This window comes from Hypomesus nipponensis, chromosome 8, assembly GCF_054491055.1.
Source record: "Hypomesus nipponensis isolate SF chromosome 8, ASM5449105v1, whole genome shotgun sequence".
NCBI lineage: Eukaryota > Metazoa > Chordata > Actinopteri > Osmeriformes > Osmeridae > Hypomesus > Hypomesus nipponensis.
Window position 1 is genome coordinate 16909098 of NC_140368.1, and position 26886 is coordinate 16935983.

The 26886-nt window shown below is 40.7% G+C and overlaps 1 protein-coding gene across 1 annotated transcript in view; it reads left to right on the forward strand.

Annotated features, from left to right (window-relative positions):
- Nucleotides 1-26886, forward strand: part of slc22a13b (solute carrier family 22 member 13b) — a 95718-nt gene that overhangs the window by 19491 nt on the left and 49341 nt on the right. Inside the window, exon 4 of the mRNA XM_084702967.1 lies at nucleotides 23337-23505. Within this exon, the coding sequence (XP_084559093.1) occupies nucleotides 23337-23505 (169 nt within the window). The remainder of the gene's footprint in view (nucleotides 1-23336; nucleotides 23506-26886) is intronic.

A 26886-nucleotide genomic window follows, 5' to 3' on the forward strand; every position in this document is an offset into this window, starting at 1 on the left:
CTATTTGTGTTCATGGCCAACCAATGAGAATATTGTGAATAAAAACAACACAGACACTGGCGGCAAATAAACAGGCAGATGTTAGCCTTGCATTGTTTGAAAAAGAAGAAGCGGGAAGCCAGCTAGTATATAAGAGGCAGATGTTGGATCATATCACACCACGGAAAACCAAAGTCGTCCCCACGTCTGGATCGTTGGCAGCTCGTTGGTATACTGGCTTGTGCGACACGCAGAGGAGGTCGGACTGTACCCCGACCTTGCACTGGAGTGCCATATTGAATGGGTAGGGGTGAGGGGCATGAGGTGGGCAGACCTTGTGCCTAAGCTCCGTGAGAAGCGTGGCATGCTTCTCAGCCCGGACATAATGGTGCTCCACGTTGGGAGAAACAACCTCAGCCAAGTGACCGGGCTAGACCTGACGAGGCGGACGAAGCGAGACCTGGGGGCCATCATGGAGATGTTCCCAAAGACTGCTGGTGTTTTCGGATATCCTGGAACGCTGCGTCTGGTGGTATCAGAGGAGCACCAGCGCTTCTGGTATCGACAGGGTAAGACGTCGAGTCAACGCAGCGATGTCTAGCTTCCTGGCCGACCGTGGGATGGGGAGCATTCAACACCCCCAAATACGACACGGTTTCATGTGGATGTACCGCCACCTTGATCACGTTGGAAACAATGTGTTCTTGGGAAACATCCAAGACGGTCTCCGACGACTCCTGTGCTAGCCACAGCACACACAACGACGACTCTTTTAAGAGCCACCCAAAATGTAAAAAAAAGAATAAGTAGACCGTTCAAAGTGCCATTGTAATTTTACAACCATGGGGTCTTACGGGGTTAAATGGTACTATCTTTACATCTTTGAAGTGTGTCATAAAAAGTGGCGTCACGTAGGCTACATTGCGAGCTCAGCTCACGGTGTCCTACTCTATATAGCGAGCAACTCTACATTCATACGTCTCTGAGCTTGCTTTAAAATAACAGAAAACATTAATATGTTTACGTTGATACATTAAGATGCTTTTATGAATCAATATGTCACTTGAGAAAAACTGTCCTTCACATAATAAAAAATAAAGACAAACGCAATATTGGACCATAGCCTACAACCTCATAACCAGGTGCAACAAGTGCCTCAAGAGGTTTAAGGAGTTGCTGTGTGTAAGCAGATACTGTGTCTTCCTCTTGTTGGGCAACCAACAAGTTGCTTATATCTGAATACAATTTACTAAGTTACCTACTGAGCGATACCATCTGAGTGATAAATGTCATTTTTACAAAATTATTATCAAGGGAACATAATGGTCAAAACTACAGTCATACACTTAAATGCTTTTTAAATATGTAAACACCAAAAGACTATAGGCAGCTGGGGCAGCCGCAAGCACACCCTCACAATTTCCCCAGAAATTGTGTTCTCTCTAGTTCCTTATAAGTAGCCTACACAGAGCAGCGCGCAGCTAAACTAGTATCAGAGATAGACGCTACCTTGGGCTGGTCTGGATGTAAATTTTTGGGCGTGACAAAGATACAGACCAGAGCCAAAAAGGACGGTCCCCGGTCGTACGTCACACCGGTGGCTTTGTTGAAAAGCCAGCGTTTTACAGCAAACATTTTTTTTTTGGAGATTTGCATAGGAAAGAGGTGTCAATGGACTTTGGTATTCACTGTATATTCATTTTACCCACTGAACTGTCATTATTCAATTATGACAAGGTAAAATCGGTTTTGCAATCAATCGCCCCTTTAAGCTGAAGTCAGGTGAAGTACAGAGTTAATGTTTGTTTGACGTATGACGTAAACATAATAACGTTATTGTCAAAGGATCCTTAAAGCTCCTTCGTTTGAATGCACCTTGGAGAAATAATGAATAGAAATTCTTACTAGATAAAATTTGTATTTGCATAGGATGTGTTAGAACTTGCTTCCATATGTGTATTGAGACAGGATGGATTAGCAAAAGCTTGCAATATGTTTTAGAACTCTTTTCCATTTTGTTATGAATTAGCAACTGCTTGCTAATGTGCATCTAAGATAAGATGTGTTAAAACGTCTTGCGTAAAGTTTCAGATATGAGGCCTCTGTATGACAGCTTGACACTGTTTGCCTATGACTTCTTAGAAACTGCCCGCATAGGATGTGGTTAGAGAACTGCATAGAGGAAGCCACACTTGACCTTTTAGAGACTGCAGGTTACTTGGAAACATGCACGATACCTGGATACGTGCGTCATAGCATAGTCAAAAGTTAAATTTGTCATCAGTATTGAAGCATATAAAATGATTTGTATGTCTATGTGAAAAGGAGAACACGAGACTTCAGAGACGAGAGCAAGAGAAGAGAGCACTTCGAGTGCTGCAGCGGGCTCACAGAAGAAGTCAATCCAATAGACAGGATATAGCTTGTGAAGTCTTGTGCGCCCCTCGCCGGACCCGGGAGATTTGCAAAGCCCCACACGCCTGGAACCGTGGTGAGTCCCCAGGAAGTGTTCAGCTGTTCAGGCTCACTCTCTCTCAAAAACCAATAGGTGCGGTGTTGTGTCCTAGAGATAACGAGTGGAATAAGAGCGAGAAGAGAGCTCTTGATCGTTTTGTCTGTAAGGAACTGTTAACTGGGAGAGAAATATAACAAAGGAATAAGTGAGCGACAAAGAGTGATGTTTGCCATGGAAGGCCAAAAACATTTGCTGTAATAAAGATCTCTTGATGTTGTATTCAAAGCCCAGCGCAACACCGTGGTTGGTTGGGTGCAGGGATTCTCGAAAGGGAGCCTCTGACCAACTGAGAACCAAACGTGCGTTCTCCGCGCACGCAGCCTATGCAAATTCGAGAGACCCCGAGCGCGAGGTGAGGTGAGGGCGCCGTGCATGCATGCTCTCATGCTCTCAGTGAGCCCGGGCCTCGTTCGTTCGACATTATCAACATAACATCATCGACACACAAACATAAGACAACCTTACACCCTCTCAACAAAGGCAGTAGCATTTTCTTACCCTCTCCCAGACCTTCCCTGCTTGGCTTCTATCGTATTGTCTAGTCATTCCTGGAGAAATGCTCTGAAGTTTCAATCATTTGGATAGTTTTTGATGATATTACTCAAAAAAGTGGATTGACTACAACCACAAAAAGAACCAACCTGAGGGACTGAAGCCCAAGGAGAACAGAAGTATTTTGGGCTGCTCTCCCAGACTGACCACAGGCAAGCAAGCTAAAGCTTGTTCCCTGTAGAACTATGGCTTACAACAACTACAAACAACTTACTCAGAGGATAGTCGAACTGGAGTTAAGAGTCAGAACCCTCTTAGATATCAGAGAGGCCGAAGACTTTATAGATTCCATGCTACCTAGCCCGGAGGCTAAGCTACCGGCTGATGAGCCACCATTGGAACCAGCTTTCTTTCCACCGGCCGGTGGACCGGATGAGTCATGGCCTGCTCTTGGCGCTAAACCAAAGAGGCCTAGTGCCGCTTCTACCTTCATCGGAGATGGGACTGGCACCAAGGATAAAAAGCGAGGCAGAAACTCTTCCCGCATCACCTCTCCTCCTGTCCCACTCAGAAACAGATTCAAACCACTGGGAACTCTTTCTCTCTTGTGTGTGGAATCCAAGGCGAAGAGGCACAGGAGTGCTAGCCACGCAGCTAACAAACATGAAGGGCCCAGATCGCAGACACACCATGATGGTAGCTACTACACACATGCAAATCCAACACATCATCGTCTGCTGCGACCGGGAGTCCCCCATTTCACTCCAAGCCCCTCTCGGACCACTGTACGACCCCCTATCAAGCCTAATCAGACAATTATATCACAGGATTATCAAGAGCCAAGGTATGCTAAGACTACATTTACATTTAGTCATTTAGCAGACGCTCTTATCCAGAGCGACTTACAGTAAGTACAGGGACATTCCCCCCGAGGCAAGTAAGGTGACCGGGAACCGAACCAACAACCTTCTGATTAATAGCCCGACTCCCTAACCGCTCAGCCATCTGGCCATCTGACCATCTGGCCATCTGACCCCGCCATCTGGCCAAGACTACCCACAGCCCATCAACACTTAGAGGAGCTAACGCTGCTAGCACTATAGAATCTACTGCTAGCACTGATACAGTAGCTAACCTTGGTCTAGCACAAGGTCCTATCATTTCTAATCCAAATAAGATAAGAACGCAGTTACTGATAAGGCGAACGTTAGAAATGCAAACACAACACCATATATGCCCACTATCTTGATTGGAGATGCCATGACAGCACATGTTAAACTGGCATAGACAGGAAATATTTGTCTTAGCAACACATCTGTTGAGGAACTGTCGTCAGAGGTACCAAAAATTCTCAACAATAAACCAAACAACCCTAAGATTATCATCCACACTGATTTACAAGAAAACTGGCACTGAGATACTTAAACATTTCACCCAGCAACTGAACACACTCAAGAGATGTCAAGATGTATTCATCAGTGGACCAATTGCATGTTTTTGCACTGGAAAAGAAGCCTTCAGTCAACTACTATCTTTCAACACGTGGTTGGCATCTGTCTGTCTGGCACACAAACTGAGATTTATCGATAATTTTAATGTGTTGTGGAACTGTGCAGACCGTTTTAAAGCTGACAGACTCCACCCGAACCGTAGAGGATCTCGACTACTAACAGCAAACATCAGTCACGTGCTCCTGACCACAAATCAAGTTTCTCTCCCTATCCCTGTTGTGTCTAAGGTGACTGACGCATCCCAAACAACCTCCCATGGAACAGAACATTCAAAGAGCTTCCTGCAAGGACATGGGCCCTGCACAGATCTGCACTGCCCGGATGAATTCCCTTGTGATGGAACAGCTAAGTGACGTAGACCTTCCCAAAGAAAAGCTACGCTAGGACAGCCACCAAGCTATTTTATTAGACATACCGGTCATCATCACAAACAGAAAATGGCATGGTAAAATTCATGGTTAGAAGTCACAGAACTATCCATATTCTTCCAACAGATTTATCAACCCCTGTTTTATCTGTTAATATCCTACAGATGAAACTGGCCCTTCTAAATGTTTGATCACTAAATAACACCGGCGCGAAAAACCGTGGAAACGAACGTAGTGTCCACCAGAACACAAGGAAGGAGTCAAACGAAGCATAGCGGAGCATAGGAGGTAATAAGAGCTAGCTTGAGTAGTAAAGTAAAAAGTTAACTTAATGCGGCGGTGGTTAGGACAAAGTTCTGGGGGCGAGTAGAGGAACAAGGCAGGGGATGAGGATATTGATAGCACTAGAGAAACGAAGAAAAGAAAATGTAATGCCAAATGGCTGACGGGTCGGGAATGGCTTGTGTTTGACAATTAAAATGTTGTCATGTTTTGTAAGGATTGCCGCATGTAGTCTACGCATAAGAAAATTATGTTGCTTACTGACACAGTCTAGTGTAATGTAAATACACTGTTCTTAATAAAGAGTATATTTGGTCAGTTTAATTAAAGCCTGCTTAGGACAAAACGTTACTGTAAATCAGGGCTGCCAACTCTCACGCATTGGCCGTGAGACACACGCATTTCAACCATTTCACACGCTCTCACGCCACACCTTCTATAGCTCACGCTGAAAAGGCAACGGCAACCAAGTAGCCCTGTTAACATTGTAAACAGGGCCGTGGTGGGTAATCGGGAGAATCGGGATAGTTCCCGGTGGGCCGCTTCACTTTTGGGCAGGTCGATGACTTTTTGTTGTCGACATTTGTCACGTTAGTATTATCTATCTTCTCTTAAAGTAGGCTACACACGTTCCGCATTCTGACACCTCAGCATCTCCATGGATTGTACCATGTGAGGGAGATCTCCCCTCCCAAATCGAGTTGGGTGGGTCTATAGCCCGTCTTTTCCAAAACGTTTTCTCAGATAGGCTACCGATAGCTGGGCCGGGGGGCCCTACCACGATACGCGTCAGCAAGGATGGATGGGAGCAGGGTCAGAGTGATGGCATCACTAGACAAGGTTTTACCAATTGAAAAAGGTCTATGTTTATTTTCCATAAAGCTCAATTAAACTATTTTGCGCTCAAATAATGGCCAAAATGTTTTGGTCACGCGCTATGCACGCTCGCATTACGTGTGGTGGTTCCCATCTTGCATCACATCGAACTCATACGTCCTAGGTTTGGGCTAAGCCCAGAATGTTTACAAAGTCTGGCTCCGTGCCTGATTAACATTCTGATCGTTAGCAGTCTCAAAAAATTTATCAATATAAATAATAATACGATCCCTTTCTGTAATCATGATACCCCAGAAAAGGCTGCATCCGGCCCTTTTTGGTATACAAGAAAAGTGGGCGGGGGGGGGGCACCAATACCAAATCTCACTCCAAGGTTTTTGCAAAATTTGGCAGCCCTGTGTAAATGCATGGGCAGGAGTCAATCTCATCATGATGCGAATGGACGTTTTAGCCATTTACAATAAATTGTGTCCTTACTTAGTCACGTGTTGGTGATTTCAAATACCATTGCATCATACTTCTGTGCTTCATTTTACTTCATTTTCTGTTTTTTTCATGCCAACAATGTTAATAAAATGATCAAATGCATTCAGTGAAACTCATAATTGTTCTTATTTTCACCGGAAGTAATTTGGCTAGTGGAAATTCTGATTGGCTGGTGATCAAAAAGGTTAATTTAGAACCCTGCACACAACATGTTTTTTGAACATTGAATGCTACAGCATATTAACAGGGAATGTGACATAAATATATGACAAATCTACTGGACACATTTGTAATTGTACATCTGAAGTATTCATTTTTAGTTCTTTTAAAATTATTTATTATGTTATCCTGTTGTGTGCATTAAGCATGAAAACATTGCCATACCCTACAAAAAGCATTTATAGATTGAAATTCGCTAATAAAAAGAACCTCAAATACATTTAGTATGGAAGCAAATCGTGACCAAAATTAAAATTAAAATGCATTTCCAGAAATGCTTTTTCATTTTAAGAATGTGGCTGCATTATTTGACTCATAAATAAAATTTGTAATCAATCATCCTATTTGCATTTTAATTTTCTTTAAGACTGCTCATTCTTTCACTTAATTAAAATGAAAACGAAAAAGACATTTGAAATTTAATTTTCAAAATATGCCCCAGCAAATAGATACCAAAATTCAATTTGAAATGTAAAATTCGAAAATGAAAATGCATTTCTAGAAATGCGTTTTCATTTTAAGAACGTGGCTGCAAAATCGTGACCACAATTCAAATTCAAATGTATTTCCAGAAATGCATTTTCGTTTTCGTGTTCTGCCCGCAAAGAACTGCCCATAATTCAACATCCAGCCTGATATAAAATCATGAACTTCAATTGTGTCTCTTAATTATAATACCTACACAGAAAATGCTATTGCTATTAGCCAATTTTGGATGGTCAAGCATATTTTTCATTGTCTCCTTATTCCTATCAAAGTCAATGTTCAGCCTATAGGCTATGTTCATTTGCTAAGTGACATTTCATATCGGTTATGGATAGTGAAATATTTGCTTTCTGAGAGATCGGACATAGTCTAGTATTTAACAGCATATAAGGAGTTATCTATCAGCATATATCTGTAGTGCGGCCGGGTGTGATTTGATTAATCGTCCACACATCGTCTGGAAGTCAGTTTCGATCTAATACCAACTATCTCCATACATCTTGCCGACGTATCTTCTACACATTGGGCCGACGTCGGCAAGACGTATGTGTGCTATCCCAGATGATCTGGGTCTTCGTCAAGCAACTAACTCAGTCACGGGCATCAGACTCAGATATATTATTAGTTTCTACCAGCTCAGCTAATTCTATCAGTGTCTGCACAATTTGAGGGAGCGCCATGATCTGTGATGCGTCCTCTAAAGACCCGTCAATTCAATCAATTTCCCCGCAAATTTTGCCATGTAAAGCAATGCGTATGTGCACACCGCCCCCTACCGAACAAGATGGGTAGCTCGGTCAGCAGGGAGCTGAAGAAGAGCGGCTACTGACGTCACTCTGCTGCGCCGTCAGAATGCATTTTCGTTTTCGAATTATGGGCAGTTCTTTGCGGGCAGAAAACGAAAATGCATTCCTGGAAATGCATTTGAATTTGAATTGTGGTCACGATTTTGCAGCCACGTTCTTAAAATGAAAACGCATTTCTGGAAATGCATTTTCATTTTCGAATTTTACATTTCAAATTGAATTTTGGTATCTATTTGCTGGGGCATATTTTGAAAATTAAATTTCAAATGTCTTTTTCGTTTTCATTTTAATTAAGTGAAAGAATGAGCAGTCTTAAAGAAAATTAAAATGCAAATAGGATGATTGATTACAAATTTTATTTATGAGTTAAATAATGCAGCCACATTCTTAAAATGAAAAAGCATTTTTGGAAATGCATTTTCATTTGGTCACGATTTGCTTCCATAATTTTGGAATTGCCTTCTTTAATAACTTGTGGCAAAATATAGCATCAACACATTTCTGAACTAGGAAGAACCCATTATGCCAGGTCTCAAAGGTCAAAATCAGGGATACAGATATAACAGCTCAATATCTGCAAAACAAAACTGAAACAATGTCTGAAAGTACTTGTTTGTAATACAGCTCTTGAAAAGATTTAGATTTACATTCCCACTGTTCAACATTCTCATTGCTAATACATAACAGGTTAGGTCAAAATAAATTAAATGTCATGGTCTACAACAGGGTTCTCCAATCCTGGTCCTCGAGGGCCGCTGTCCTGAATGTTTTAGATGTTTCCCGCTCCAGAACACCTGTTTCAAATGAATGGACATGCAGGACAGTGGCCCTCGAGGACCAGGACTGGAGAACCCTGGTCGACACTCTACAATGTATATTTATTTTAGCGTTCGACATAACAACTAAGGATTTTAGGGTCAAAATCAGGGATACAGATAAAACAGTTTGTCATACAGCTCTTGAAAATATTTCGATTTACATTCTCACTGTTCAACATTCTGAAAGCAAAATAGTTCGGCGGTTGCTGTTTTGTTTGTCCAAGTCCAGTGCTTTTGCACGCTTGCTCTCCATGCTCAGAAGAGCTAAGTTACTTAACCGCTCCTCCTCCATCGTTGAGCGCAAAGGAAAAATAATAATTACAACTACATAAGACAACTTTGTTAAATGGATTTAGCAATACTTACGAAATACCAAACATGTTACCCTTTACAACCTAGATAATAAAAATGAACAAAAGTTGTATCTAGCTTTACCATGGACTTATGAACGGTACTGATACTATCAGTGACAGCTGAACTGTTGCTAGCATGGCCATATAAGAACAATACTGAATCAGGGCTCGACGTTAAAGGGGCAATTGACTGCAAAACCGATTTTACCTTGTCATAGTTGAATAACGACAGTTCGGTGGGTAAAATGAACATACCGTGAATATCAAAGTCCATTGACACCTCTTTCCTATTCAAATCTCAAAAAGAAAAAAATTGGCTGTAAAACGCTAGCTTTTCAACAAAGCTACCGGTCCTACGTAGGACCGGTGATCGCCCACTTATTGGCTCTGGTCTGTATCTTTGTCACGCCCCAGAATTTACATCCAGACCAGCCCGAAGTAGCGTCTATCTCCGATACTAGTTTAGCTGCGCGCTGCTCTGTGTAAGCTACTTATAAGGAATTACAAAGAAGAACGTTTTGATTTATAACAAGGATATAGAAATGGACCACGGTCGTAAATGCTGTGTTCCAGGCTGTAGCCTACAGGGAAGGCTAACACTCACAGTCTTCCCAAGGAGCCAAACATTCAACAGGCATGGCTGCTGTTGTCTTCTGAGAAGATCCCGGCGATGTTCGACACTCAATCATTCATTTGCTCTGAACATTTCACCCAAGACATTTTTGTCACACTTGGACAATTGCAAGCAGGATTTGCTAGGAAGCTGAACCTGAAAAGAGGTGCTGTTCCGACCATATGCTCATTGCAACCGCCTATAAGGACAGTATGATGTTGTGCTAACAGTTATTAGCAATGCTAACGTTTCCTGTATAATATAGCATACCAGGTAGAATGCTAAATAAGTTTCTACACACATCAAATGACTCTAGCTAGACTAGCTGTAGTCGGCATTAGAAGGGAAGCTTCCGAAAAATAGCCAGAAAACGAACAGCAGTCTGGCTTATTGCTAACGCCTGTCTAGATAATCTATTTGAAAGAACTGGAGAAAGGCAGGTGCTTGATACAGGATACGGTAGCATTGCTAGTAACTGTTACTAGTAACACCTAAACTGTAGGCATGTAAACAAGTTTAGCTTGCTAACGCAAGAGCATAGGTAGAATGTGTGATAATTTAGCCTAGTTTATTGGCAATGGGGCTAACGTTGATTCATGTTCCTGACTGTGTTTCATTCAAATAAATAACCTGTGTAATGTAAATCTACAATTCAAGATGCATGTTTGTCCAGATGTTGGTCATGTTATTTTTCAGCAAGTTATTTAGAGCTAGCTAGCTAACTGAAGCTGAGTAGAATTAGGATATGGTTTGGTTGCTAAGCTGTAGCCTAACGTTCTACCCACCCAAGTCAATCCAGTTTGCTTCAACAACAGAAGTGGAAACAAGTAATGTTATCATTTCAAATGATATATAGTCAATCTGTTGAAAACAGTGTTGTGTAGACACAATAGATTTATTTGCAAGTTTTTATTTCAAGTCTCCAACTTCGGTGTTTCAGCGAGTGCTGCTGTTGGCCGTGTTGCGTTTTTGCTCCCCAGCTTCACTTGTTGAAAACCAACCAATCAGCGCGCAGCTCATCTAAATATTAATGAGCATACCATAAAAGGAGAAAAGCTAGTGTTTTTTCCCGGGAACATTTCAGAGGATCTGTCAGTGGGCATAGAACAGCACCCGGGCCATTTTCAACCCAACCAATGTTACATACCCTATTCGGAGACCTTAAGGAACAGTGTGAAATACCCCCAAAAAACAGTCAATTGCCCCTTTAAGGCTTGTCCGCGGCACTTATCCGGGACGAGTAGAAGAGAAAGAAATGTACTTGTAATTTTGTAGGCTGATTTACCAAAGGATCCTTATCATCCTTTAAAAGCTGTATACTGTAGAGATTTAATATTAGCTGATATTTAACTACGTTGCTCTACATTTAACCGATACAGATGCTGCTTATGCTTGATAGGTACTGTATACAGCTGCCAACGCTAGCTAACGTCAACGTAAATATAGCTATATAAAATGATAAATCTATAGCCAGTCACCAAGACAAGTGACTTTTGTGCATTGACAATTGAAACGTTAATGTAATTGTCAAAAGAACAAGTGCCTCAAAAAGTTAATGTCGAGCCCTGCTGACCTGGGGCAAGCACGGCCATATAAGAACGGTACAGTACTGATAGCTGAACTGAGGGCTAGCATGAGCATAATTAGCTAGCCTAGCTACAGTAGGCCTATAACATCCACACTTGTGACTTAACAAAGTCAAGTGTACACTTAATTATGCTTTCATGAGTATGCTTTGAGAGAACGATTATTTATTCACCTTAAATATACTGCTGCTGCACGGTTGAACGAAATACCATTTGCTCTCGGCGGTTGCAACTTTGAGTGTTCTTCTTTTTCCAGATTAGGCTATGTTTAACTAGCAGTTGGTACTCAAAATAAATTGCCATTACTGCCACCAAGTGGAAGTTTGCTATTGTCACCTCAAAGTCGAGAAAATGGACATGGACCCTACCATTAGAAAAGGGGTGACCCAATGCTGCCATTAATGAATATAACATTGTAGTTCTAATGTTAACAATAATCTTATTTTAATGTGATTTAATAACATTTATTATATTGTAATAATATTTTTTTTAGCATAGCGAGATTGGGGTGGCAAGTCTTTTTGTTGGGGTGGCAGCTGCCACCCCTTGCCACCCCGTAGATCCGCCACTGGGCAGGTGATATACTCTTTAGAGTTGGCATGTTTTTGAAAACCCTTATCTTTTTCAACTGCATGTTTCCAATCATTGTAGCCCCGGACCATGGACCACCGGTCTACTGTTCCCCGAGCAGTATTACCAAAATGGCGGCAAGGAAAGCAGTAAACTGCGTCTGCCTTGACACTGTATTCCAGCCAATCTCTGTTATGATACCATCCACTTACGAATGACCGCTTTTTCCCTGTAGGCTGTCGGGCTCTCACGTTGCAAACAAATCAACGTTTTTACAGCAATCTATATTAAAATCTCATCACTTGGCTGTTTTCACAATAGTCATATCGTCATAACATTTCCCCCTTTCAGTTTTTTCATGTAAAATTGAACTATAAAATTAGCTACAAAAAATACTACTATGATGCTTTCTAGCATGGCTGCCGCCTAAAAGATGAGGCGGTCTTATGGGCGACTTGCACTCGCTCAAATTTCAAAGACTGTCACGACCTAAATCAAAAATGCGAGATTGCAGTTCCACTTGAAATCGCTTTCTCTACAAAGCCAAATGGTTGTGATTTTTTGGGGGTGGTATTTTTCACTCGTAATCCAAACTCCAATTTGCGAGCTAGAAAGTCTATATCACGTTGTATCCATGCGTCGTTGCTAACGTGTGGTGACGTAGCTTACACAGATTACCCTTCATCGACAAAAGGCACTTTGTCCCCACAAAAACGTTGTAACCTCCTAAACTGTGCAACGGAACGTAAATCTGAATTGCAACGCAATCGAGACCAAGACGGACCTTTTGACATTGACGTTGTCTATGTAGTCCAAATATTGACTGAGCCTTAGGGGCACGAAAATAAACAATAATAAAAATAAATATATATGTGAGATAACAATGGTTTGTGCTCGCCGAAGGCAAGCACACCCCAATAATTATTTTATTTATACATTTTAAAGTGTCATCATATCAATTCAGACAGAATTATGACACACTTATACTTTAACAAAAAAAATTTGGGGGGGCATCCCCCCCAATGCCCCCCCTTGGAGCCGACCCTGCCTCATAAGCGGTCTTTTGTTTCCATGCTTGTAGTTTTACACGGTCTTTCATGCTTCAATCTAGGAAGCGGACAATGATAGCTCGCGGGGGGCATTGCTCTCTTTCGGCTTGGTAACCAGTGATAGGTGGGCGCTATCAATGCGGATATCCGTGTCTTGCAGTGGCGGCTGCTGGTCTTTCAAATGGGTGAAGCTCGTTTTCAACCTACATCATATACATTTTCCATTTATTTTGCTAGTTCACTGGCTAGTTCACCCCTTCGACAGTAGCCTAGTCTACTTTATGAATAAGTGAAGGAACGATATACTGAAACAATATTAACAATATTAAACTTGAAGGAAATGTGGGAATTAAGTTAAACTGAAACAACGAGGCCTAATTTGGTGTATAATTGTATGAAATGTATGATAACAAAATTGGCTAGCAATTTCGCCAAGCAAATACAAAGAAACAGGTGGTCGCAATTTGTTTTTCAACGAGTTGCAAAATCCGCAATGGGACTGAGCTGGAATTGCTTCGGTGACTTTTTATAGTACAAAATCACTGTAAATCAAAAGGAGATGCAGTCTTTCGACAGACCCTCCAATCATTACGCAGAACCCCAGCGTCCAGGCCAGCCCACTCCTCCATTCAGCCCCAGAGACGCTGAGCATCCAGGGCGGGACATAATTGCAGCATTTATCCAATGACCGTATAGTTTCGAAGCACTGAAAAAACAAAGCAGCCCCATCGGAAGTCCATGGAAGCTGAGCTTCCACAGGGAAATGCACTCTGGCACAACGGGAATGTATGAGAAGGAAATCAGTCAGTCGAACTGCTAATGTATGTGGCTGATTCGGAACGAACTCGTCTTCGATATGAGCGTGTTCTAACGCATTTAAAATGTTAACACGATAGTAAATATTTGACCATTATTTTTTTTTGTTAGGGGAAGCTAAGCTTCCCTTGCAGTCTTAAAGAAATCGCCACTGGTGTCTTGCAACAATGAACGAATAAAATTAGTTACGAAACCTAAACCTAGAGCCCTCTGGAATGCCATGTATCCGATTATAATACGGGTAAATGAAATCAAGCATTCTGATTGGTTGAGAGGGAGTCACGGGGTGTGCTTTATTGAGCGATAAAGTAGTGTACACCTGGGTACATTTACCTTAAAGGGGAAAGTTCCATATTAGTGCGCACTCAAAATAACTAAAAGGTTGCCGAAGAAAAAGGCCGTCTACAAGTACTTGTGTTCAGCAGTTTATTGGTTAGCAATATGGATGGGCGGATCGATCCTAAAGTATTGATATTTTAGATACTGGCATTGTATCAAAAGGATCGATTCTCAATTTGAAATATCGATCCTACCTGGGATTTCTTTTAAACAAGTGATTTTAGAATATTTTTTGAACATTAATAGTAGTCGGCCGTGTAGTATAGAAATGTACTTTAACCACAGAAGTCAATGGGAACTATTTTTTCTTCTGCTGTATCATGAGTTCATCAGCAGCAGCGCGCTGCGCTCTTCCACTCTCACTCAGTGAAAGCAAACTCGGCGCAGATTCGAGTGCATTAATGCGGTCATGACTGAAAGAAAAAGAAGCATAATCTGGAGTTATTTCACTCCAGTTAACAACGATGAAGCATTTGTCAAACAACAATACGCCATTGTGGCAATACCACAAACATGACAAGTATCTAAAAGTTGAACACCCTAAAGAGCACAACGAAGTAGCCTACAGCTGACGCGAGCAGAGGAGGCAACACAGACATGTAATGCCTATTGCGATCTATTTAATATTAATAACGATGGCTTTTTGAATGCATTATAAAATACCTCAAAGAAAAATATTTCATATAGAAGTATCGGTATCGACGATACTGGTTACTGACAATACTTGAAAGTACTTGATATTGGATAGAAAAGAAAATGATTGGTATCGCCCATCCCTAGTTAGCAAGCTAGACTAGCAACATTGCAACATAGCACTTTTCCGTGTTATCATTGCTAACTAGCTGGTCTACCTACTGAAACTTTGCACGGAAGCTCAGGTCTAGCCATTAGTTGCTAACTAGATATCCACTTATTTAATTTGAGCTTCATAGCCACGCAATAACATGACATGGTCTTGGCTTCTTAAAACTATGTTTTCCAAGCATGCACAATTAATGGAGATATCCAAATCAACATAAGCTAATCTTAACAACAGCCTAATGTTAGTCTATCGAGTCCCAAGTCACTCGTAACTAGTTTACAGCATATGTAGCCAGCTAGCATATACCCAGTGCCTACCAAACATTTATGATTGATTTAGAATGTTTAGGCCTAATGTTGAAATTAAATATTATTTTATTGAAAGTGTCCCATTGTCGTTGTTATTTTAAAGGCAACTTTTATAAAATGAGCATTGAGAATGAATGAGATGGTGTGAGATCTAGCTAGGCTAACAAACGTAAATTTCACAATACACGTACAGGACTATTTTCTCTCGGCTACTGAAATGCAATGCACAACGTTTGGCTATAACTATTTTGTGCTGAAAGGCACCTTACTATTTATTTACTATTTATGTCGCTGGTAACCGTATTATAAAATCAATAAGGTACGAGAGGCAGTACTTTATCGTCAATAAAGTACGTGTTCCAGGGTTTTCGCTCCGCTGAGCGTCTGGCATAACAACACCCTTGAGCATGTACTTTATTGATGATAAAGTAATGCCTCTCGTACCTTGTTGCTTAAATATTGTTGCGCCTTGACTCCAACTCGTCGCACTTTGCAGCTAGTTTTGCCTCTTGGTGTAGCATACAAACTACTGCCAGAGCCTGTTTAAGGAGAGCTTGCCCACTCCCTATTAAGCCCCGTTGTACCGAATTGTGTTGCAGTTCCACCAGAGTTCCACTGGGAGTGATCGTGGTAGAGTGCAAAGTGAATGGGAGTCTATGGAGCTAAACAGCTACATTTGTCATTGAGAAATCTCAGATTTGATTGTAGTTTTTGCATGTTCAACATGGATTACCGTTCAAAAGTTGAATGAACGAGTGTCCTTTCAATTTCTTACAGGGTAAGTCGTTGTTGCCCATAACACGCTAGTATTCTGCCAACGAATGCTGATTGGTTAGTGAAGGACTGACTACAACCAGAGATTCCGCTGGATGACATCCGAAGCAGAACCAGAATAACAGAGCATTAGCAACATTAGCAACAACATTAGCAAACCAAAACTCTTTCTAGCATGTGTATTGACAGGGAGAGCCTCCCCTGTCAGCTGTGTTGTCGATGCCTCGAGAGAAAAGTGGCAGTAACCAGAGCTTGCCGTCAAGCAGTATCTCGGGCCGCACAATGTGTATGACGTCAATGACATTTTAAAAGGCTTTTTAGAACAGAAAGGCGACTTTAAAAAAATCTATCACCCAGCGGTGTGTATTTTTTTTGCCTCCCCTTTCAAATTCAGAATTCAAATTACTAGACAAAAAATTATATCCTGAGAAAAGTGGATTTTGAGGGATATAGCTCCATAGACCTCCATTCATTCTGCAATCGACCTTTAGCGCCCTCATATGGAACTAAAGTGGAACTGCAACCAGTTCAGAACCCGGAAGTTTCCCGAGAGTGGGAGTTCTCCCCATATTAGACATTGGCTGTTTATCAATCCGAAGAACGCTGAGAACTCAAGTACATTCTTTTGAAGAACGTTCTTGCAAGCGTCCTTGCAAGAATGGTCTTGCAAGTCCGCAAGGACTTCTGGGAAATCAGAAGCGTTCTCGCTGGTCAAGTCACCATCCGATGCATCCTCGATAAAAGGGGCGGATCAGGAACATTTCCGGGTATTTTTGGCGTTCTTGGTGACTTGTGTTCTTTGGATTGGAACCGTACTTGGGCAATGAAAGATGACGGCAAATGAACACAAGAACGGAAAAAAACGTGGATTGATAAACAGCCATTCTCTGCTACTGCTCTGTCCAGCCGCGACCTCATCCAGTTTTTCGTCCATAACAACTGTTTGGTGTTCCAGAGAGTCATTTACCGCTTCTGTGTGCTCTTGTCTTAGCTTGCATAGTTCTGCCAGTATTTGAAACTGTTCTTTCCAGAAGTTGTCATGTTAGTCTCCAGTCTTGTACGCGCCTTTTTGTTGCCATTTACCGCTTCTGTGTGCTCTTGTCTTAGCTTGCATAGTTCCGCCAGTATAAACGAGTCCTGGGGCCCGTTCGTCGTAAGGGTTGAAGCTAATGCTGGGGACACACTAAAATATTTTTTTGATCTTATAAGATCTTCAAACTGTGAGAGACTACAAACATGAAGACAAAAAATCCTAGATTTAGCCGTTTTGCTCCTACAGTGTGTGGTGTGCCATGATTTAACAAAGACAGCGCATCACAGACAAACAGATTTCCAACCAGTGTTCCAACTGTTAACACAAGAAATCTCGCAAAAACGGTTGAGATTTAAGAATAAGCATGGCGGACGATATGCAGGAAGAAATTGCAATGATAGTGTTTGGAATGATTTTCACAGAAATCACAGGAAAAAAGAAAAGGGTTTGCTTTTTCCACAAATCAATTCCATTTAACTTTGTGCTGCGCCGTGACTCCGTTTGTTATGCTTCCGTCTTCTCTCAGTTTGCTTTCTGATTGGATATTGTTTCGTTTCACCTGATAAACTCGGCGTTTGTCCTCGGGGTTCCCCCTACACATCAGGATTTCTGATCGCAAATATTCAACATGTTGAATATTTAGGATTCGCGATCGGGGCGCCTCCGACGTCCTTCCGAGCAGATTCAGTCACTCTTGACACACCTCACACCAAGGGAACATCTGATAAAATAATCTGTAGAACCATCAAGATAATCGGGACGTTACCTAGGATTGTCGGAAGGGGCGAAATCGTCCCGATTATCCTGTAGTGTGTCCCCGGCATTAGTTAATCAATTGTCCCTTTAGCCCGTTAACATTAGCGAGCTAACTGAGAACCGCAAATATCGGTTCATCGACGGCTGATCCGCATCTAAATCATGTGGTTAATTTCAATCAGGCTAAACTTATCAGGGCAAGTGCACGAGCACGTCCTACTTCAGAAGGCAGGAAAGGTCGATCACCAAAACCGTGATTTTCTATTGGTATAATGGTTGAAAAGACGAAAGAGAGAGCGGTGATATTCTCGCCATCTGAGCAAACTATTATAATGAGTCTCTACAAAGACAAGCATATTATCATTGCTAAGTCAAACACCGCCACCGCTGCCAGAGCAAGACAGGCAGCTTAGCAAAAAAATTGCCGATAAACTAAATGCGTATTTTGGTAAAATGTATAGGCTCATCTTTAGTGCCTTATTACCCCAATCAGATCATATTTCTTTTAATGTGCATGCTGGCAGTAGGCTTAATGGAAATTAATCATCGAATGAGATCTTGCAAGCGAAAATAATGATAGGCCCCATAAACTATTTTAGAATAAGTATAAAAACAAGGCCATAGAGTATCTAATTGATACGAATTAATAGACACTTATGAGGATATATGTAGGCCTACTGAAAGCGCTTATATCATGTACTAGGGTGATCTCAGGTCAAATGGGCCACTTTTTGGTAAATCGTTTGGGACAGTAATAGAATACCATGCCTTTTCCATGTGTTTTTATGATTACTAATGACAGTTTTTGAATTGTTTTTATTGAAATGATGTAATAAAATGATTTAGGCCCTACAGTTCTTGAAACATCAGCTGTGCTGATGCTCATTGTTTGCAATTGTAGGCTACTGTTAATAATTATATTGCTATGATAATTATTCTCTGATAATTTAGATTGAGATATGCCTGATGCCTAAACATTTGAAATCTCAAACTAACATCCATACATTTAACGGTGATCGTGTAGCCTATCAAAGCAGTGTTACAGGAACGTCTGGTTAAGCACAAAGTCACGCTAAGCCTGACAGTTAGTCTGACCCTGACCAGACTAGTTTCGCTGCCGAAGTTGCCATTGTAACCGAGTTAGAACTACGTTGAGCTAGCTTTATGGAACCGAATGAACTAGAAATGAGTCCGACTAACTGACATAAGTCTGGCTTATTCGGTAAACTCGCTTTATGGAACAGGCCTCTGGAGTCTCGTGTAAAATCAGCTGCCGCTCTGATCCGAAATACAAGTTTTGAACATTTATTCTGTTGTCTTCTGAATGTGTCATTGTGTATTTTTTATTAATATGCATTACTTGTCACTATTGCTGTCACAAGTTTGATTTTAAACCCTAGTATTGCAGTTGTTTAGAAATGGTTGATGAAGTTGCAACTGTGATATCAATGACGTCAGTAATGAAGGCGATATACAATGCTCAAAAAAATTAAGGGAACACTAAATTAACTGATGAAGAAAGTGTTTTGTCCGTCTTTTCATAAACGGAGTGACTAAGTTCAGTTCTGGATTTTAATAAGTATTTATCAATCTGCAGATTGGGAGAGAAAACCAGACCTCTGACAATAAATGACAACACAACACCAGGCTTAGGTCTCAATCAAGTCTCTCCCCGCTCTGAAGGCCGGAGGACCATCTTTTATAGGGCACAAGAATGTAAACATAGATAGTGACAGTCAGGCAGTAATGACGTTACAACAGTCTCAGAGAAAGAGATTCACAGCTCCCAACACATGACCACTCAAACTACAGAGTTAATAGTTGGAGCTCTCCTTGTAGTTATGACAAGGACCATTTAGCCTGTACTTTCTCCTGATCTCAAACATCTATTTACCCTGACACATAGACACAATCTACTCTTATTAATAGCAAGCTTACATGAGAACATACTAACTAGTATCCAATGACTAGTTCTCTTGATTAGTGAATAATGTAAGCACACAGGAAATCTAAATTTCTTCCACATAAAACATCCTAGATTTGAATGAATAAAATAATCTCATTAAATACTTTCTTTGATTCCATTGATAATTGATCATTTTTGTGTGATTTTGTTGTCAGCACATTCAACTATGTAAAGAAAAAAGTATTTAATGAGATTATTTCATTCATTCAGATCTAAGATGTGTTATTTTTGCGTTCCCTTTATTTTTTTCAGCAGTGTATAAAGTCCCATTCACCTGTGTTTCTTACTGCACCATGGCATGCCCATTTCTGAACTAAGTTTTGGATGACGAAGCATTGATATTGCTGCGGAAGTGCTGAAGCAATATCTAACTAGGATGTGCTTTCAGACGTGAGAGGTTAATACATTGTTTTACAGTGTGGATTGAAGTCACTTATTTTTCTAGTATCTCCAGATACAGTTTCCTCAGTGTTTTCTTCTTGATTTCAATACCAAGGTCTAGATCCTGGAGACTTTTACTGACAGCAATCTGTGCATCTGCCAGCTCAATTAGCTTTTTCAGATGTTGAGTAGAGACATCTGACAGTTTGTGAATTCTGTAAACCACCCATTGATTAGCACAGCAGGAATTGTGCGTGATTTAGATTTCCTTTAGCCCATACTTACTATGTTGCCAGGCTGGCTGTCAGGCTGTAGCGTACTGTGTCTGGATCCTGTTACAAATATATATTATCAGTGCCATATAGCTGACTTTTGTTGTGTTAATTGTTGTGTGGTTTGAGTTGTATATTCTCATGTGAAGCCTTCTTGCTGCATACAAATTGCCCTTCTGGGTCAAAGAATAAACTAAGCTGAAATGACTTCTCATATATTATGGGCTAAATATGCATTTCCAAACAATTTACATGATACCTCAGGCCTTCTGGAGTCCAGTGACACAGTCTCCTCATCATCAGCTGCGGAAGCCGCATCCCATACTGCAGAAGTTCCTTCCCCCTGCCATATTGAATATAATTTGTGTTGACAGGATGTGCCAAGCCATGTGCTTTTAATGAATAATACTCACTGGATCTTCATCTGGTGGCAGGAGAGTAACTGTGTTGCTGTTTTACAGTTTTTTTTACAGTCGCTAGGACACATTTCTGAATACTTAAGTCCCGTTTTCAAAACTCTTCACACAGCGAGCACAACAGAAGTACATGTGGGCTAAACTGTGGACCATTTATCATTGCTTTGGCACAAAATGCATTCAATGACTACATTCATTATTTTCTGACTTCGACACAACAACTGCCAAAACTCTATGTACCTACAGGCCAATTTGCACATGCTTACATACTGTTTTCAAAACTGTTAAACTTCAGTTCAAAACAATAACATAATACAAAATGCTACATTTCTACAGTAATATTGTAATTAAATATATTTTGAATCAAAAAATTAAATGCTATAAAATTATCTCTACGGAAGGGTTGTGCTAGGTGAGAAAAAGGATGCAGAGAAGAAAGCCAACATTTGTATGGGACAATGTGGCATGTTACCACTCCTGTGCAGTCACCGAGTGGTTTGCAGCCCATCCCAGGATGGTGTCACTTTTCTTCCCACCTTACTCTCCATTCCTCAACCCCATAGAATCATTATTTTGGAGGTGGAAGGTTTACTGTATGACCACCATCCACATGATCAAATGTCCCTCCTGGACGCAATGAATGCTGGATGCCTGAACATTGAAAGGGATGGATCAGGCATACCAGAAGATTTTTTCCTAGGTGTATTGCCCTAGATGACAAATAACCAAATTCAGAAGATTTCAGTAGCATTCCTATTGTATCTGTATCAGTGGATGGTGTGTATACAAATTCTTGTATTCTGGAATTAGTGAAAAAAAAGAAAGATATACAACATATTGAAGCATACTGCACCATGTCTGATTCATTCCAGTAACATATATTGCAGTGAATTCTAAACAGTAGAGTTGTCCTTGTTTTACACAAGAAAACATTGTATAATGCTATCTGTTGTTAGTGATTTTTAGGTCATTGTTTTGTGGGTGACAAAGTATGTTTGTTGGCTGTCAACCTTTGCTACTGTTATGTAAGAATGAGTTGATTTGAGACGTGTATGAAGTGATTTGGTAGTTTTAGTGCATTTTCAATGTGCAATTAACTGCTGTGCCAAGCTGAAGTTGGATAGGAGAACTGTGTGAAGAGTTTTGAAAAAGTGACTTAAGTATTGAGAAACGTGTCATAGCGACTGTAAAAATCTGTAAACCAAGGAAGGCCTGTGATGGAAGGGATTCAGGGTGGGACAGCTACTGACCACCTGCAAAAACTGCCCTCTTCATACAAGGTACTTGCAGGCCTTATGTGTCCAGCGATCCAGTGAGTATTCCTCAGCTGGGGTGAAGCCTGGAGCTGGTGCTTCTGCTCACTTTTAAGGCAAAGTAGGCTAAATAATAATACATTTTATTTACATAGTGCTTTTCATGGTAGGCTACTCAAAGACACTTTACAGTCCAACCAGCACATTTAGCACATAAACACAGATACAGCAATATAACCAAGACATAACACAAGCATATTTAAAGCAATTAAAACAGAGTGTACAACTTTCCTAATAAGTAGATACTTTTCAATCCTTTTGCATTCAGTTGCTCTGCGATTGTCTGCCAGGCTTTTCTCTGTTTAATAACAGCAGCCATATTTCCTTTTTTACATATTATATGCTTTACTAAGCTTCAATTTCGGTAATTAGTTGCTGGTTAGCGGATGAAGAATATGCCGCACGCGTCTTCTCCTTTTCTGCATCAGTCAATCTGTGATCGATACCATGGTCTATTTAAGAAAGCCGTGAAGGTGCACTTATCCCAACTATGTACATCTGGATTGACATAGCTTCACCTTCTCATCCTGGTTTGGCAAACGTGCAACCACATAAGCCGTGATGAGCGGATCACACTAAGTCCAGCTGCGCTTTTTCAGTTATCCTGGATTTCTTTATTCTACTTTTGTGCAATAGCCCCCAGATGTCTAGAGTTTATATAAGACCAGATACTTGTGGCATTAGTTATCATTCGGCTGGACGACACTAGCAAATACGTGTCCTGCAGTAGATTGACCACAGAGCGCTCTGTTAGGTAATGTACGGTACAGAATAAATAATTTGTAATAATATTCAAGTACACAGTATCTTCAGACAAGCGCAGCAGACCCAGCAGATTGAAGTGACAGCAAACTAGCAGCATTCTCTAGTGTGTGTAGAGAAAATAAAAATAAAAATGCCACTGTGGCATGTAGTCTCCATAATTTACTTGACAAAGACTAAATTTACCCGCATTTAGCGACGTACGAGTGCTTTTTTTTTTTATCCGGTATGAATTATGAATAAAATGTTATTTAAAAGGTTAGGCACAATAATAAAATAGTACATGATGCTTTAAATGTATGGACTGTAATTGTATTTCCTCAGTGTCATCTATCTTAAATAACATCTGAATCATAATTTTAGTTATAATTTACATCCTAACAAACTTATTGTGCTATACTTACCATATTAATTACTCTATTCCAAAGGGACTGAATGGACAGGGACCTCCAGACGAGCCCTCTTCACTATCCTCTCCCATTGCTTCTACGCACTGGGCCTGATGCTGCTATCAGGGATCGCCTACTGGATCCGTAATTGGAGGATCCTGCAGCTTGTCCTCTCCAGCCCTGTCTTGATTCTCGGCATCTTCTTTTGGTGAGGTTCACTTTTATTTTTAGGGTATTTTCCAGAGTTGTGGAAAATGTAAAATAGTTTGATTAGAAAAGCAGTGTGGGGGATTTCAGTTTTTGTGTTTGTTCAGCTAAATGTGTGTAATGTTATTGTTTGTTAGTTAAGATAATCCTGTTGGTCATGGGCATAGGTTTAGGGGGGGACGCTAGGTACTAGTCCCCACCAATATTTTAAGATTACAAAATTGTCCCCACCAATATTTTAGCAAACTCCTTTGTGCTGCAATTTGGATCGATTCTGAAAAAAATATTTTGCACAATATATTTGAAAAACTCATATTCGTATTATTGTTTGTCACCCAGAAAAGTGAAAAACACATTTCCAAGTTAACCAATGTGCCCTCGAGCCTGCGAGACAAGATTATGTCATTTAATAGGCTGAAGTGGCAGAGTCAGAAACACTGTGAATCTTGACTTGCAGAGAGAGCTGTCAGTAGTCTGACACTGTAAACTACTAAATACGCCAGGAAATAATAAAGCCTCATATTAGTATTTTGTTTGGTCTCAGCATTGATATTTTTTACCCTTTTGTGCTTTGTAGATAGGAAAATGTCACCCAAAAAGAAGAGATGTATCAGAAGTTTGTTCACCACCCAGAGAGTATAAGTAGCTATCAAGAAGGTTGTTAGTTAGCTAGTAGGAAAACTACCCACACAGTGCAAACCTGCTAGGCTTACATTGCCACCCATTGGCAACAATGTAGAATTGCCATTCTACAATGGAAACATGTTTTGAAAGTTGTTATAGTAGAGCATGTAACTTTTGCTTGTATTAAATCTATCCCTACCGTCTGCAATCTTTCGACCAGTCTGTTAGCAGCAGCTGGTCTTGTTGAAGCCAGAAGGATAAAGCTAACCTATCCACATGGAATGTGCTAGTTTAGCCTAGTACCAGCAGGTTAGCTACTCAAAATTGATATTAACTGGTAATAAGTAGGCCTATATGATCCCTTGGATAGTAATATGGCTATCCCTGTAATCTCGACCAATGTCAGCAGTCAACTAAGCATGGTTAGTGTCTGTAAATTGATGAATTACTGTGCAGGAAAAACAGCACTCTGAAGCTACAGATGTAGAGCAGGTTGGTTGTCCATTTTGGTAAAGATTGCATTATATTACCATTTTTTAAGGGATGTTTAGACAATGTTACCCATGAATGTTATCATTCACGCTTATACTTGTATGTAGTTTTTATTATTATTAGCGGGGGTGGGGTGCCGCCGGGCAGTGTCCCTACCAAAGCAGAGACGAAGCCTACGCCCTTGCTGTTGGTCACCCTGATTGTGTATGTCGTGTAGTTTAATGGCACGAGAGAACCTAACAATGTTTGGCTATTTGGAGACTGCTGTATACTCCAGTTATACTCGCAAGCAGAATATTATTAGCACTGTCCAAGCACAGTTTTCCTCATGACTCTTGTCATTTGTGCATTGACTGAGATTCCGGATGAGATCAACTCAGGCAGAGTTGTCACATCTGCTTATATCTTGCTAAATTGGGGAGCTGTGAAAACAGTGTCGCGGTTAAAATGTAATGATCGTGGGTGGCATGTGTTTGTGCTACTTCTAAACCTCATGCGGCAGCCGCATTTATGCCCCGATGTGACCTGCGCTGGGAGAGAGGGAAACATCACGGATGGGGGAAAATGTGTGGGCAGAGCGTGCAATAATAGTTAATAACCTACACACACTTCCTTTAGTAATGTGGCTCTTCACTTTCATAAAATAATTGTTGCTCTGTGTCTCTGTTCAGTGGTGATAGGAAGTGGCATGATTAAATAATTTGTTGTAATGAACCAATGAAACGTGAGAATAGCAAAAACATTCGGTAAGTTTTCAGGCATTTTGGGCTGGTTTATAACACTCGTTGGGCTGGAAATTTTTGCCAGACCTGGCAACCTTGGACTCAGGTGTGATGTAATTCCGTCCTGAGTCAAAGTTTTTAAAGAATGGATCTCTGCATGATGGGCTTGACCAGAGCACAAGTGGCCTTACAGAACACACTTCAAAGTTGTCACTTTCAAAAGGGTGTAGTTTTGACCCAATCAGGCCAAGATGTCTGAAAGTTGGTATGCATGGCTTATTGCTCATGGGGAACAAAAAAGTCTCAAGAATTATGTTGGCATGGATTTTTGTCTACAAAAATGTACTTAAAATCAGCCATTGCTCCAATTGCCTTGAAATGTTGTTGACATGAAATCGTGTATGTCGTGTCTGTATCGTGTATGTTTTGTTTGTATCGTGTCAATATTGAAATAGTTTGCAATGTTGAGGAGGAACCCGCCATTGCTGCCTGGAGCTATATTTAGGGTTTCTCCAGTAGGAGAAAACCTATTGTGATTGGTGTTATTTTTTTGTTCTTTGTTCCATGGGAGTCAATGGCAGTAATGTAAAATGTTGAGAAATTAGGCATTAATGCAGAGCATTAGTAACTACCATGCCAAATATGGCCCATGTGAGACAATAGGTGGCGCTAAAGGCCACGCCCTAATTTATCAATTTTCATGTAATTTGCAGCCCAAAGGTCCCAACATTTTTAAACTTAGTATATATGCCTTATTTCTCATAAGGAACCAAAAAACCTCGAGAACCTATAATGGCCACCATATTGGATTTTTCTGTACAATAAAAATTTGTACAAAACTACAATTATTCTCCTCATGAACCGTAGCTCCGATTGACTTGAAAAACGAAACGGATTTGTAAGGCATATGTCTATGTATAGGCGATGAGTGATATATTACAAAATTGCCAAATTATTACAGTTTTTCACAATTGTTAACACACGTTTCTCAAAACAATAACGGCTTTCTCAAAACTGCACACACAAAACTGAAAACCTCACACACAATATGCTAAACCTGACACTGCCTTTGCAAGATGACTCTTTGCCATAAAATCTCTTACCCGTTCACAAAATGTAACTCATGTTCTCATTTGGTACACACAGCAATATTTTCAAATGACACACCCATACCATTTATAACAGTACACACAACTCAGCATTTGCTGCACACTACCAAGCATTCACAGCACACTGTCGCAAAATTGAAAACACAATCATAGAAATGGAACACACCCAATTAATGACAATGACTCTGGAGAATGAGCCATTTCTCCTTTTGTAAAATGTCTGTGTAGGCCTACTTTTTTCATAGTCAAACATAAAACAGCACAAATATGCAGCAAAAAAAAGTTTTATTTCTGAACTATACAGTACTGTCAATGGGCCTGCTCAACCCATTGCAGCACACAAAGTGATGTTCCCCCACGCTGGCCGAGGACCTCAACAATGGTGCGCTGGCCAATGACATTTCTGCCCCGGCGCCTCCTCTTCACCTTCACTTC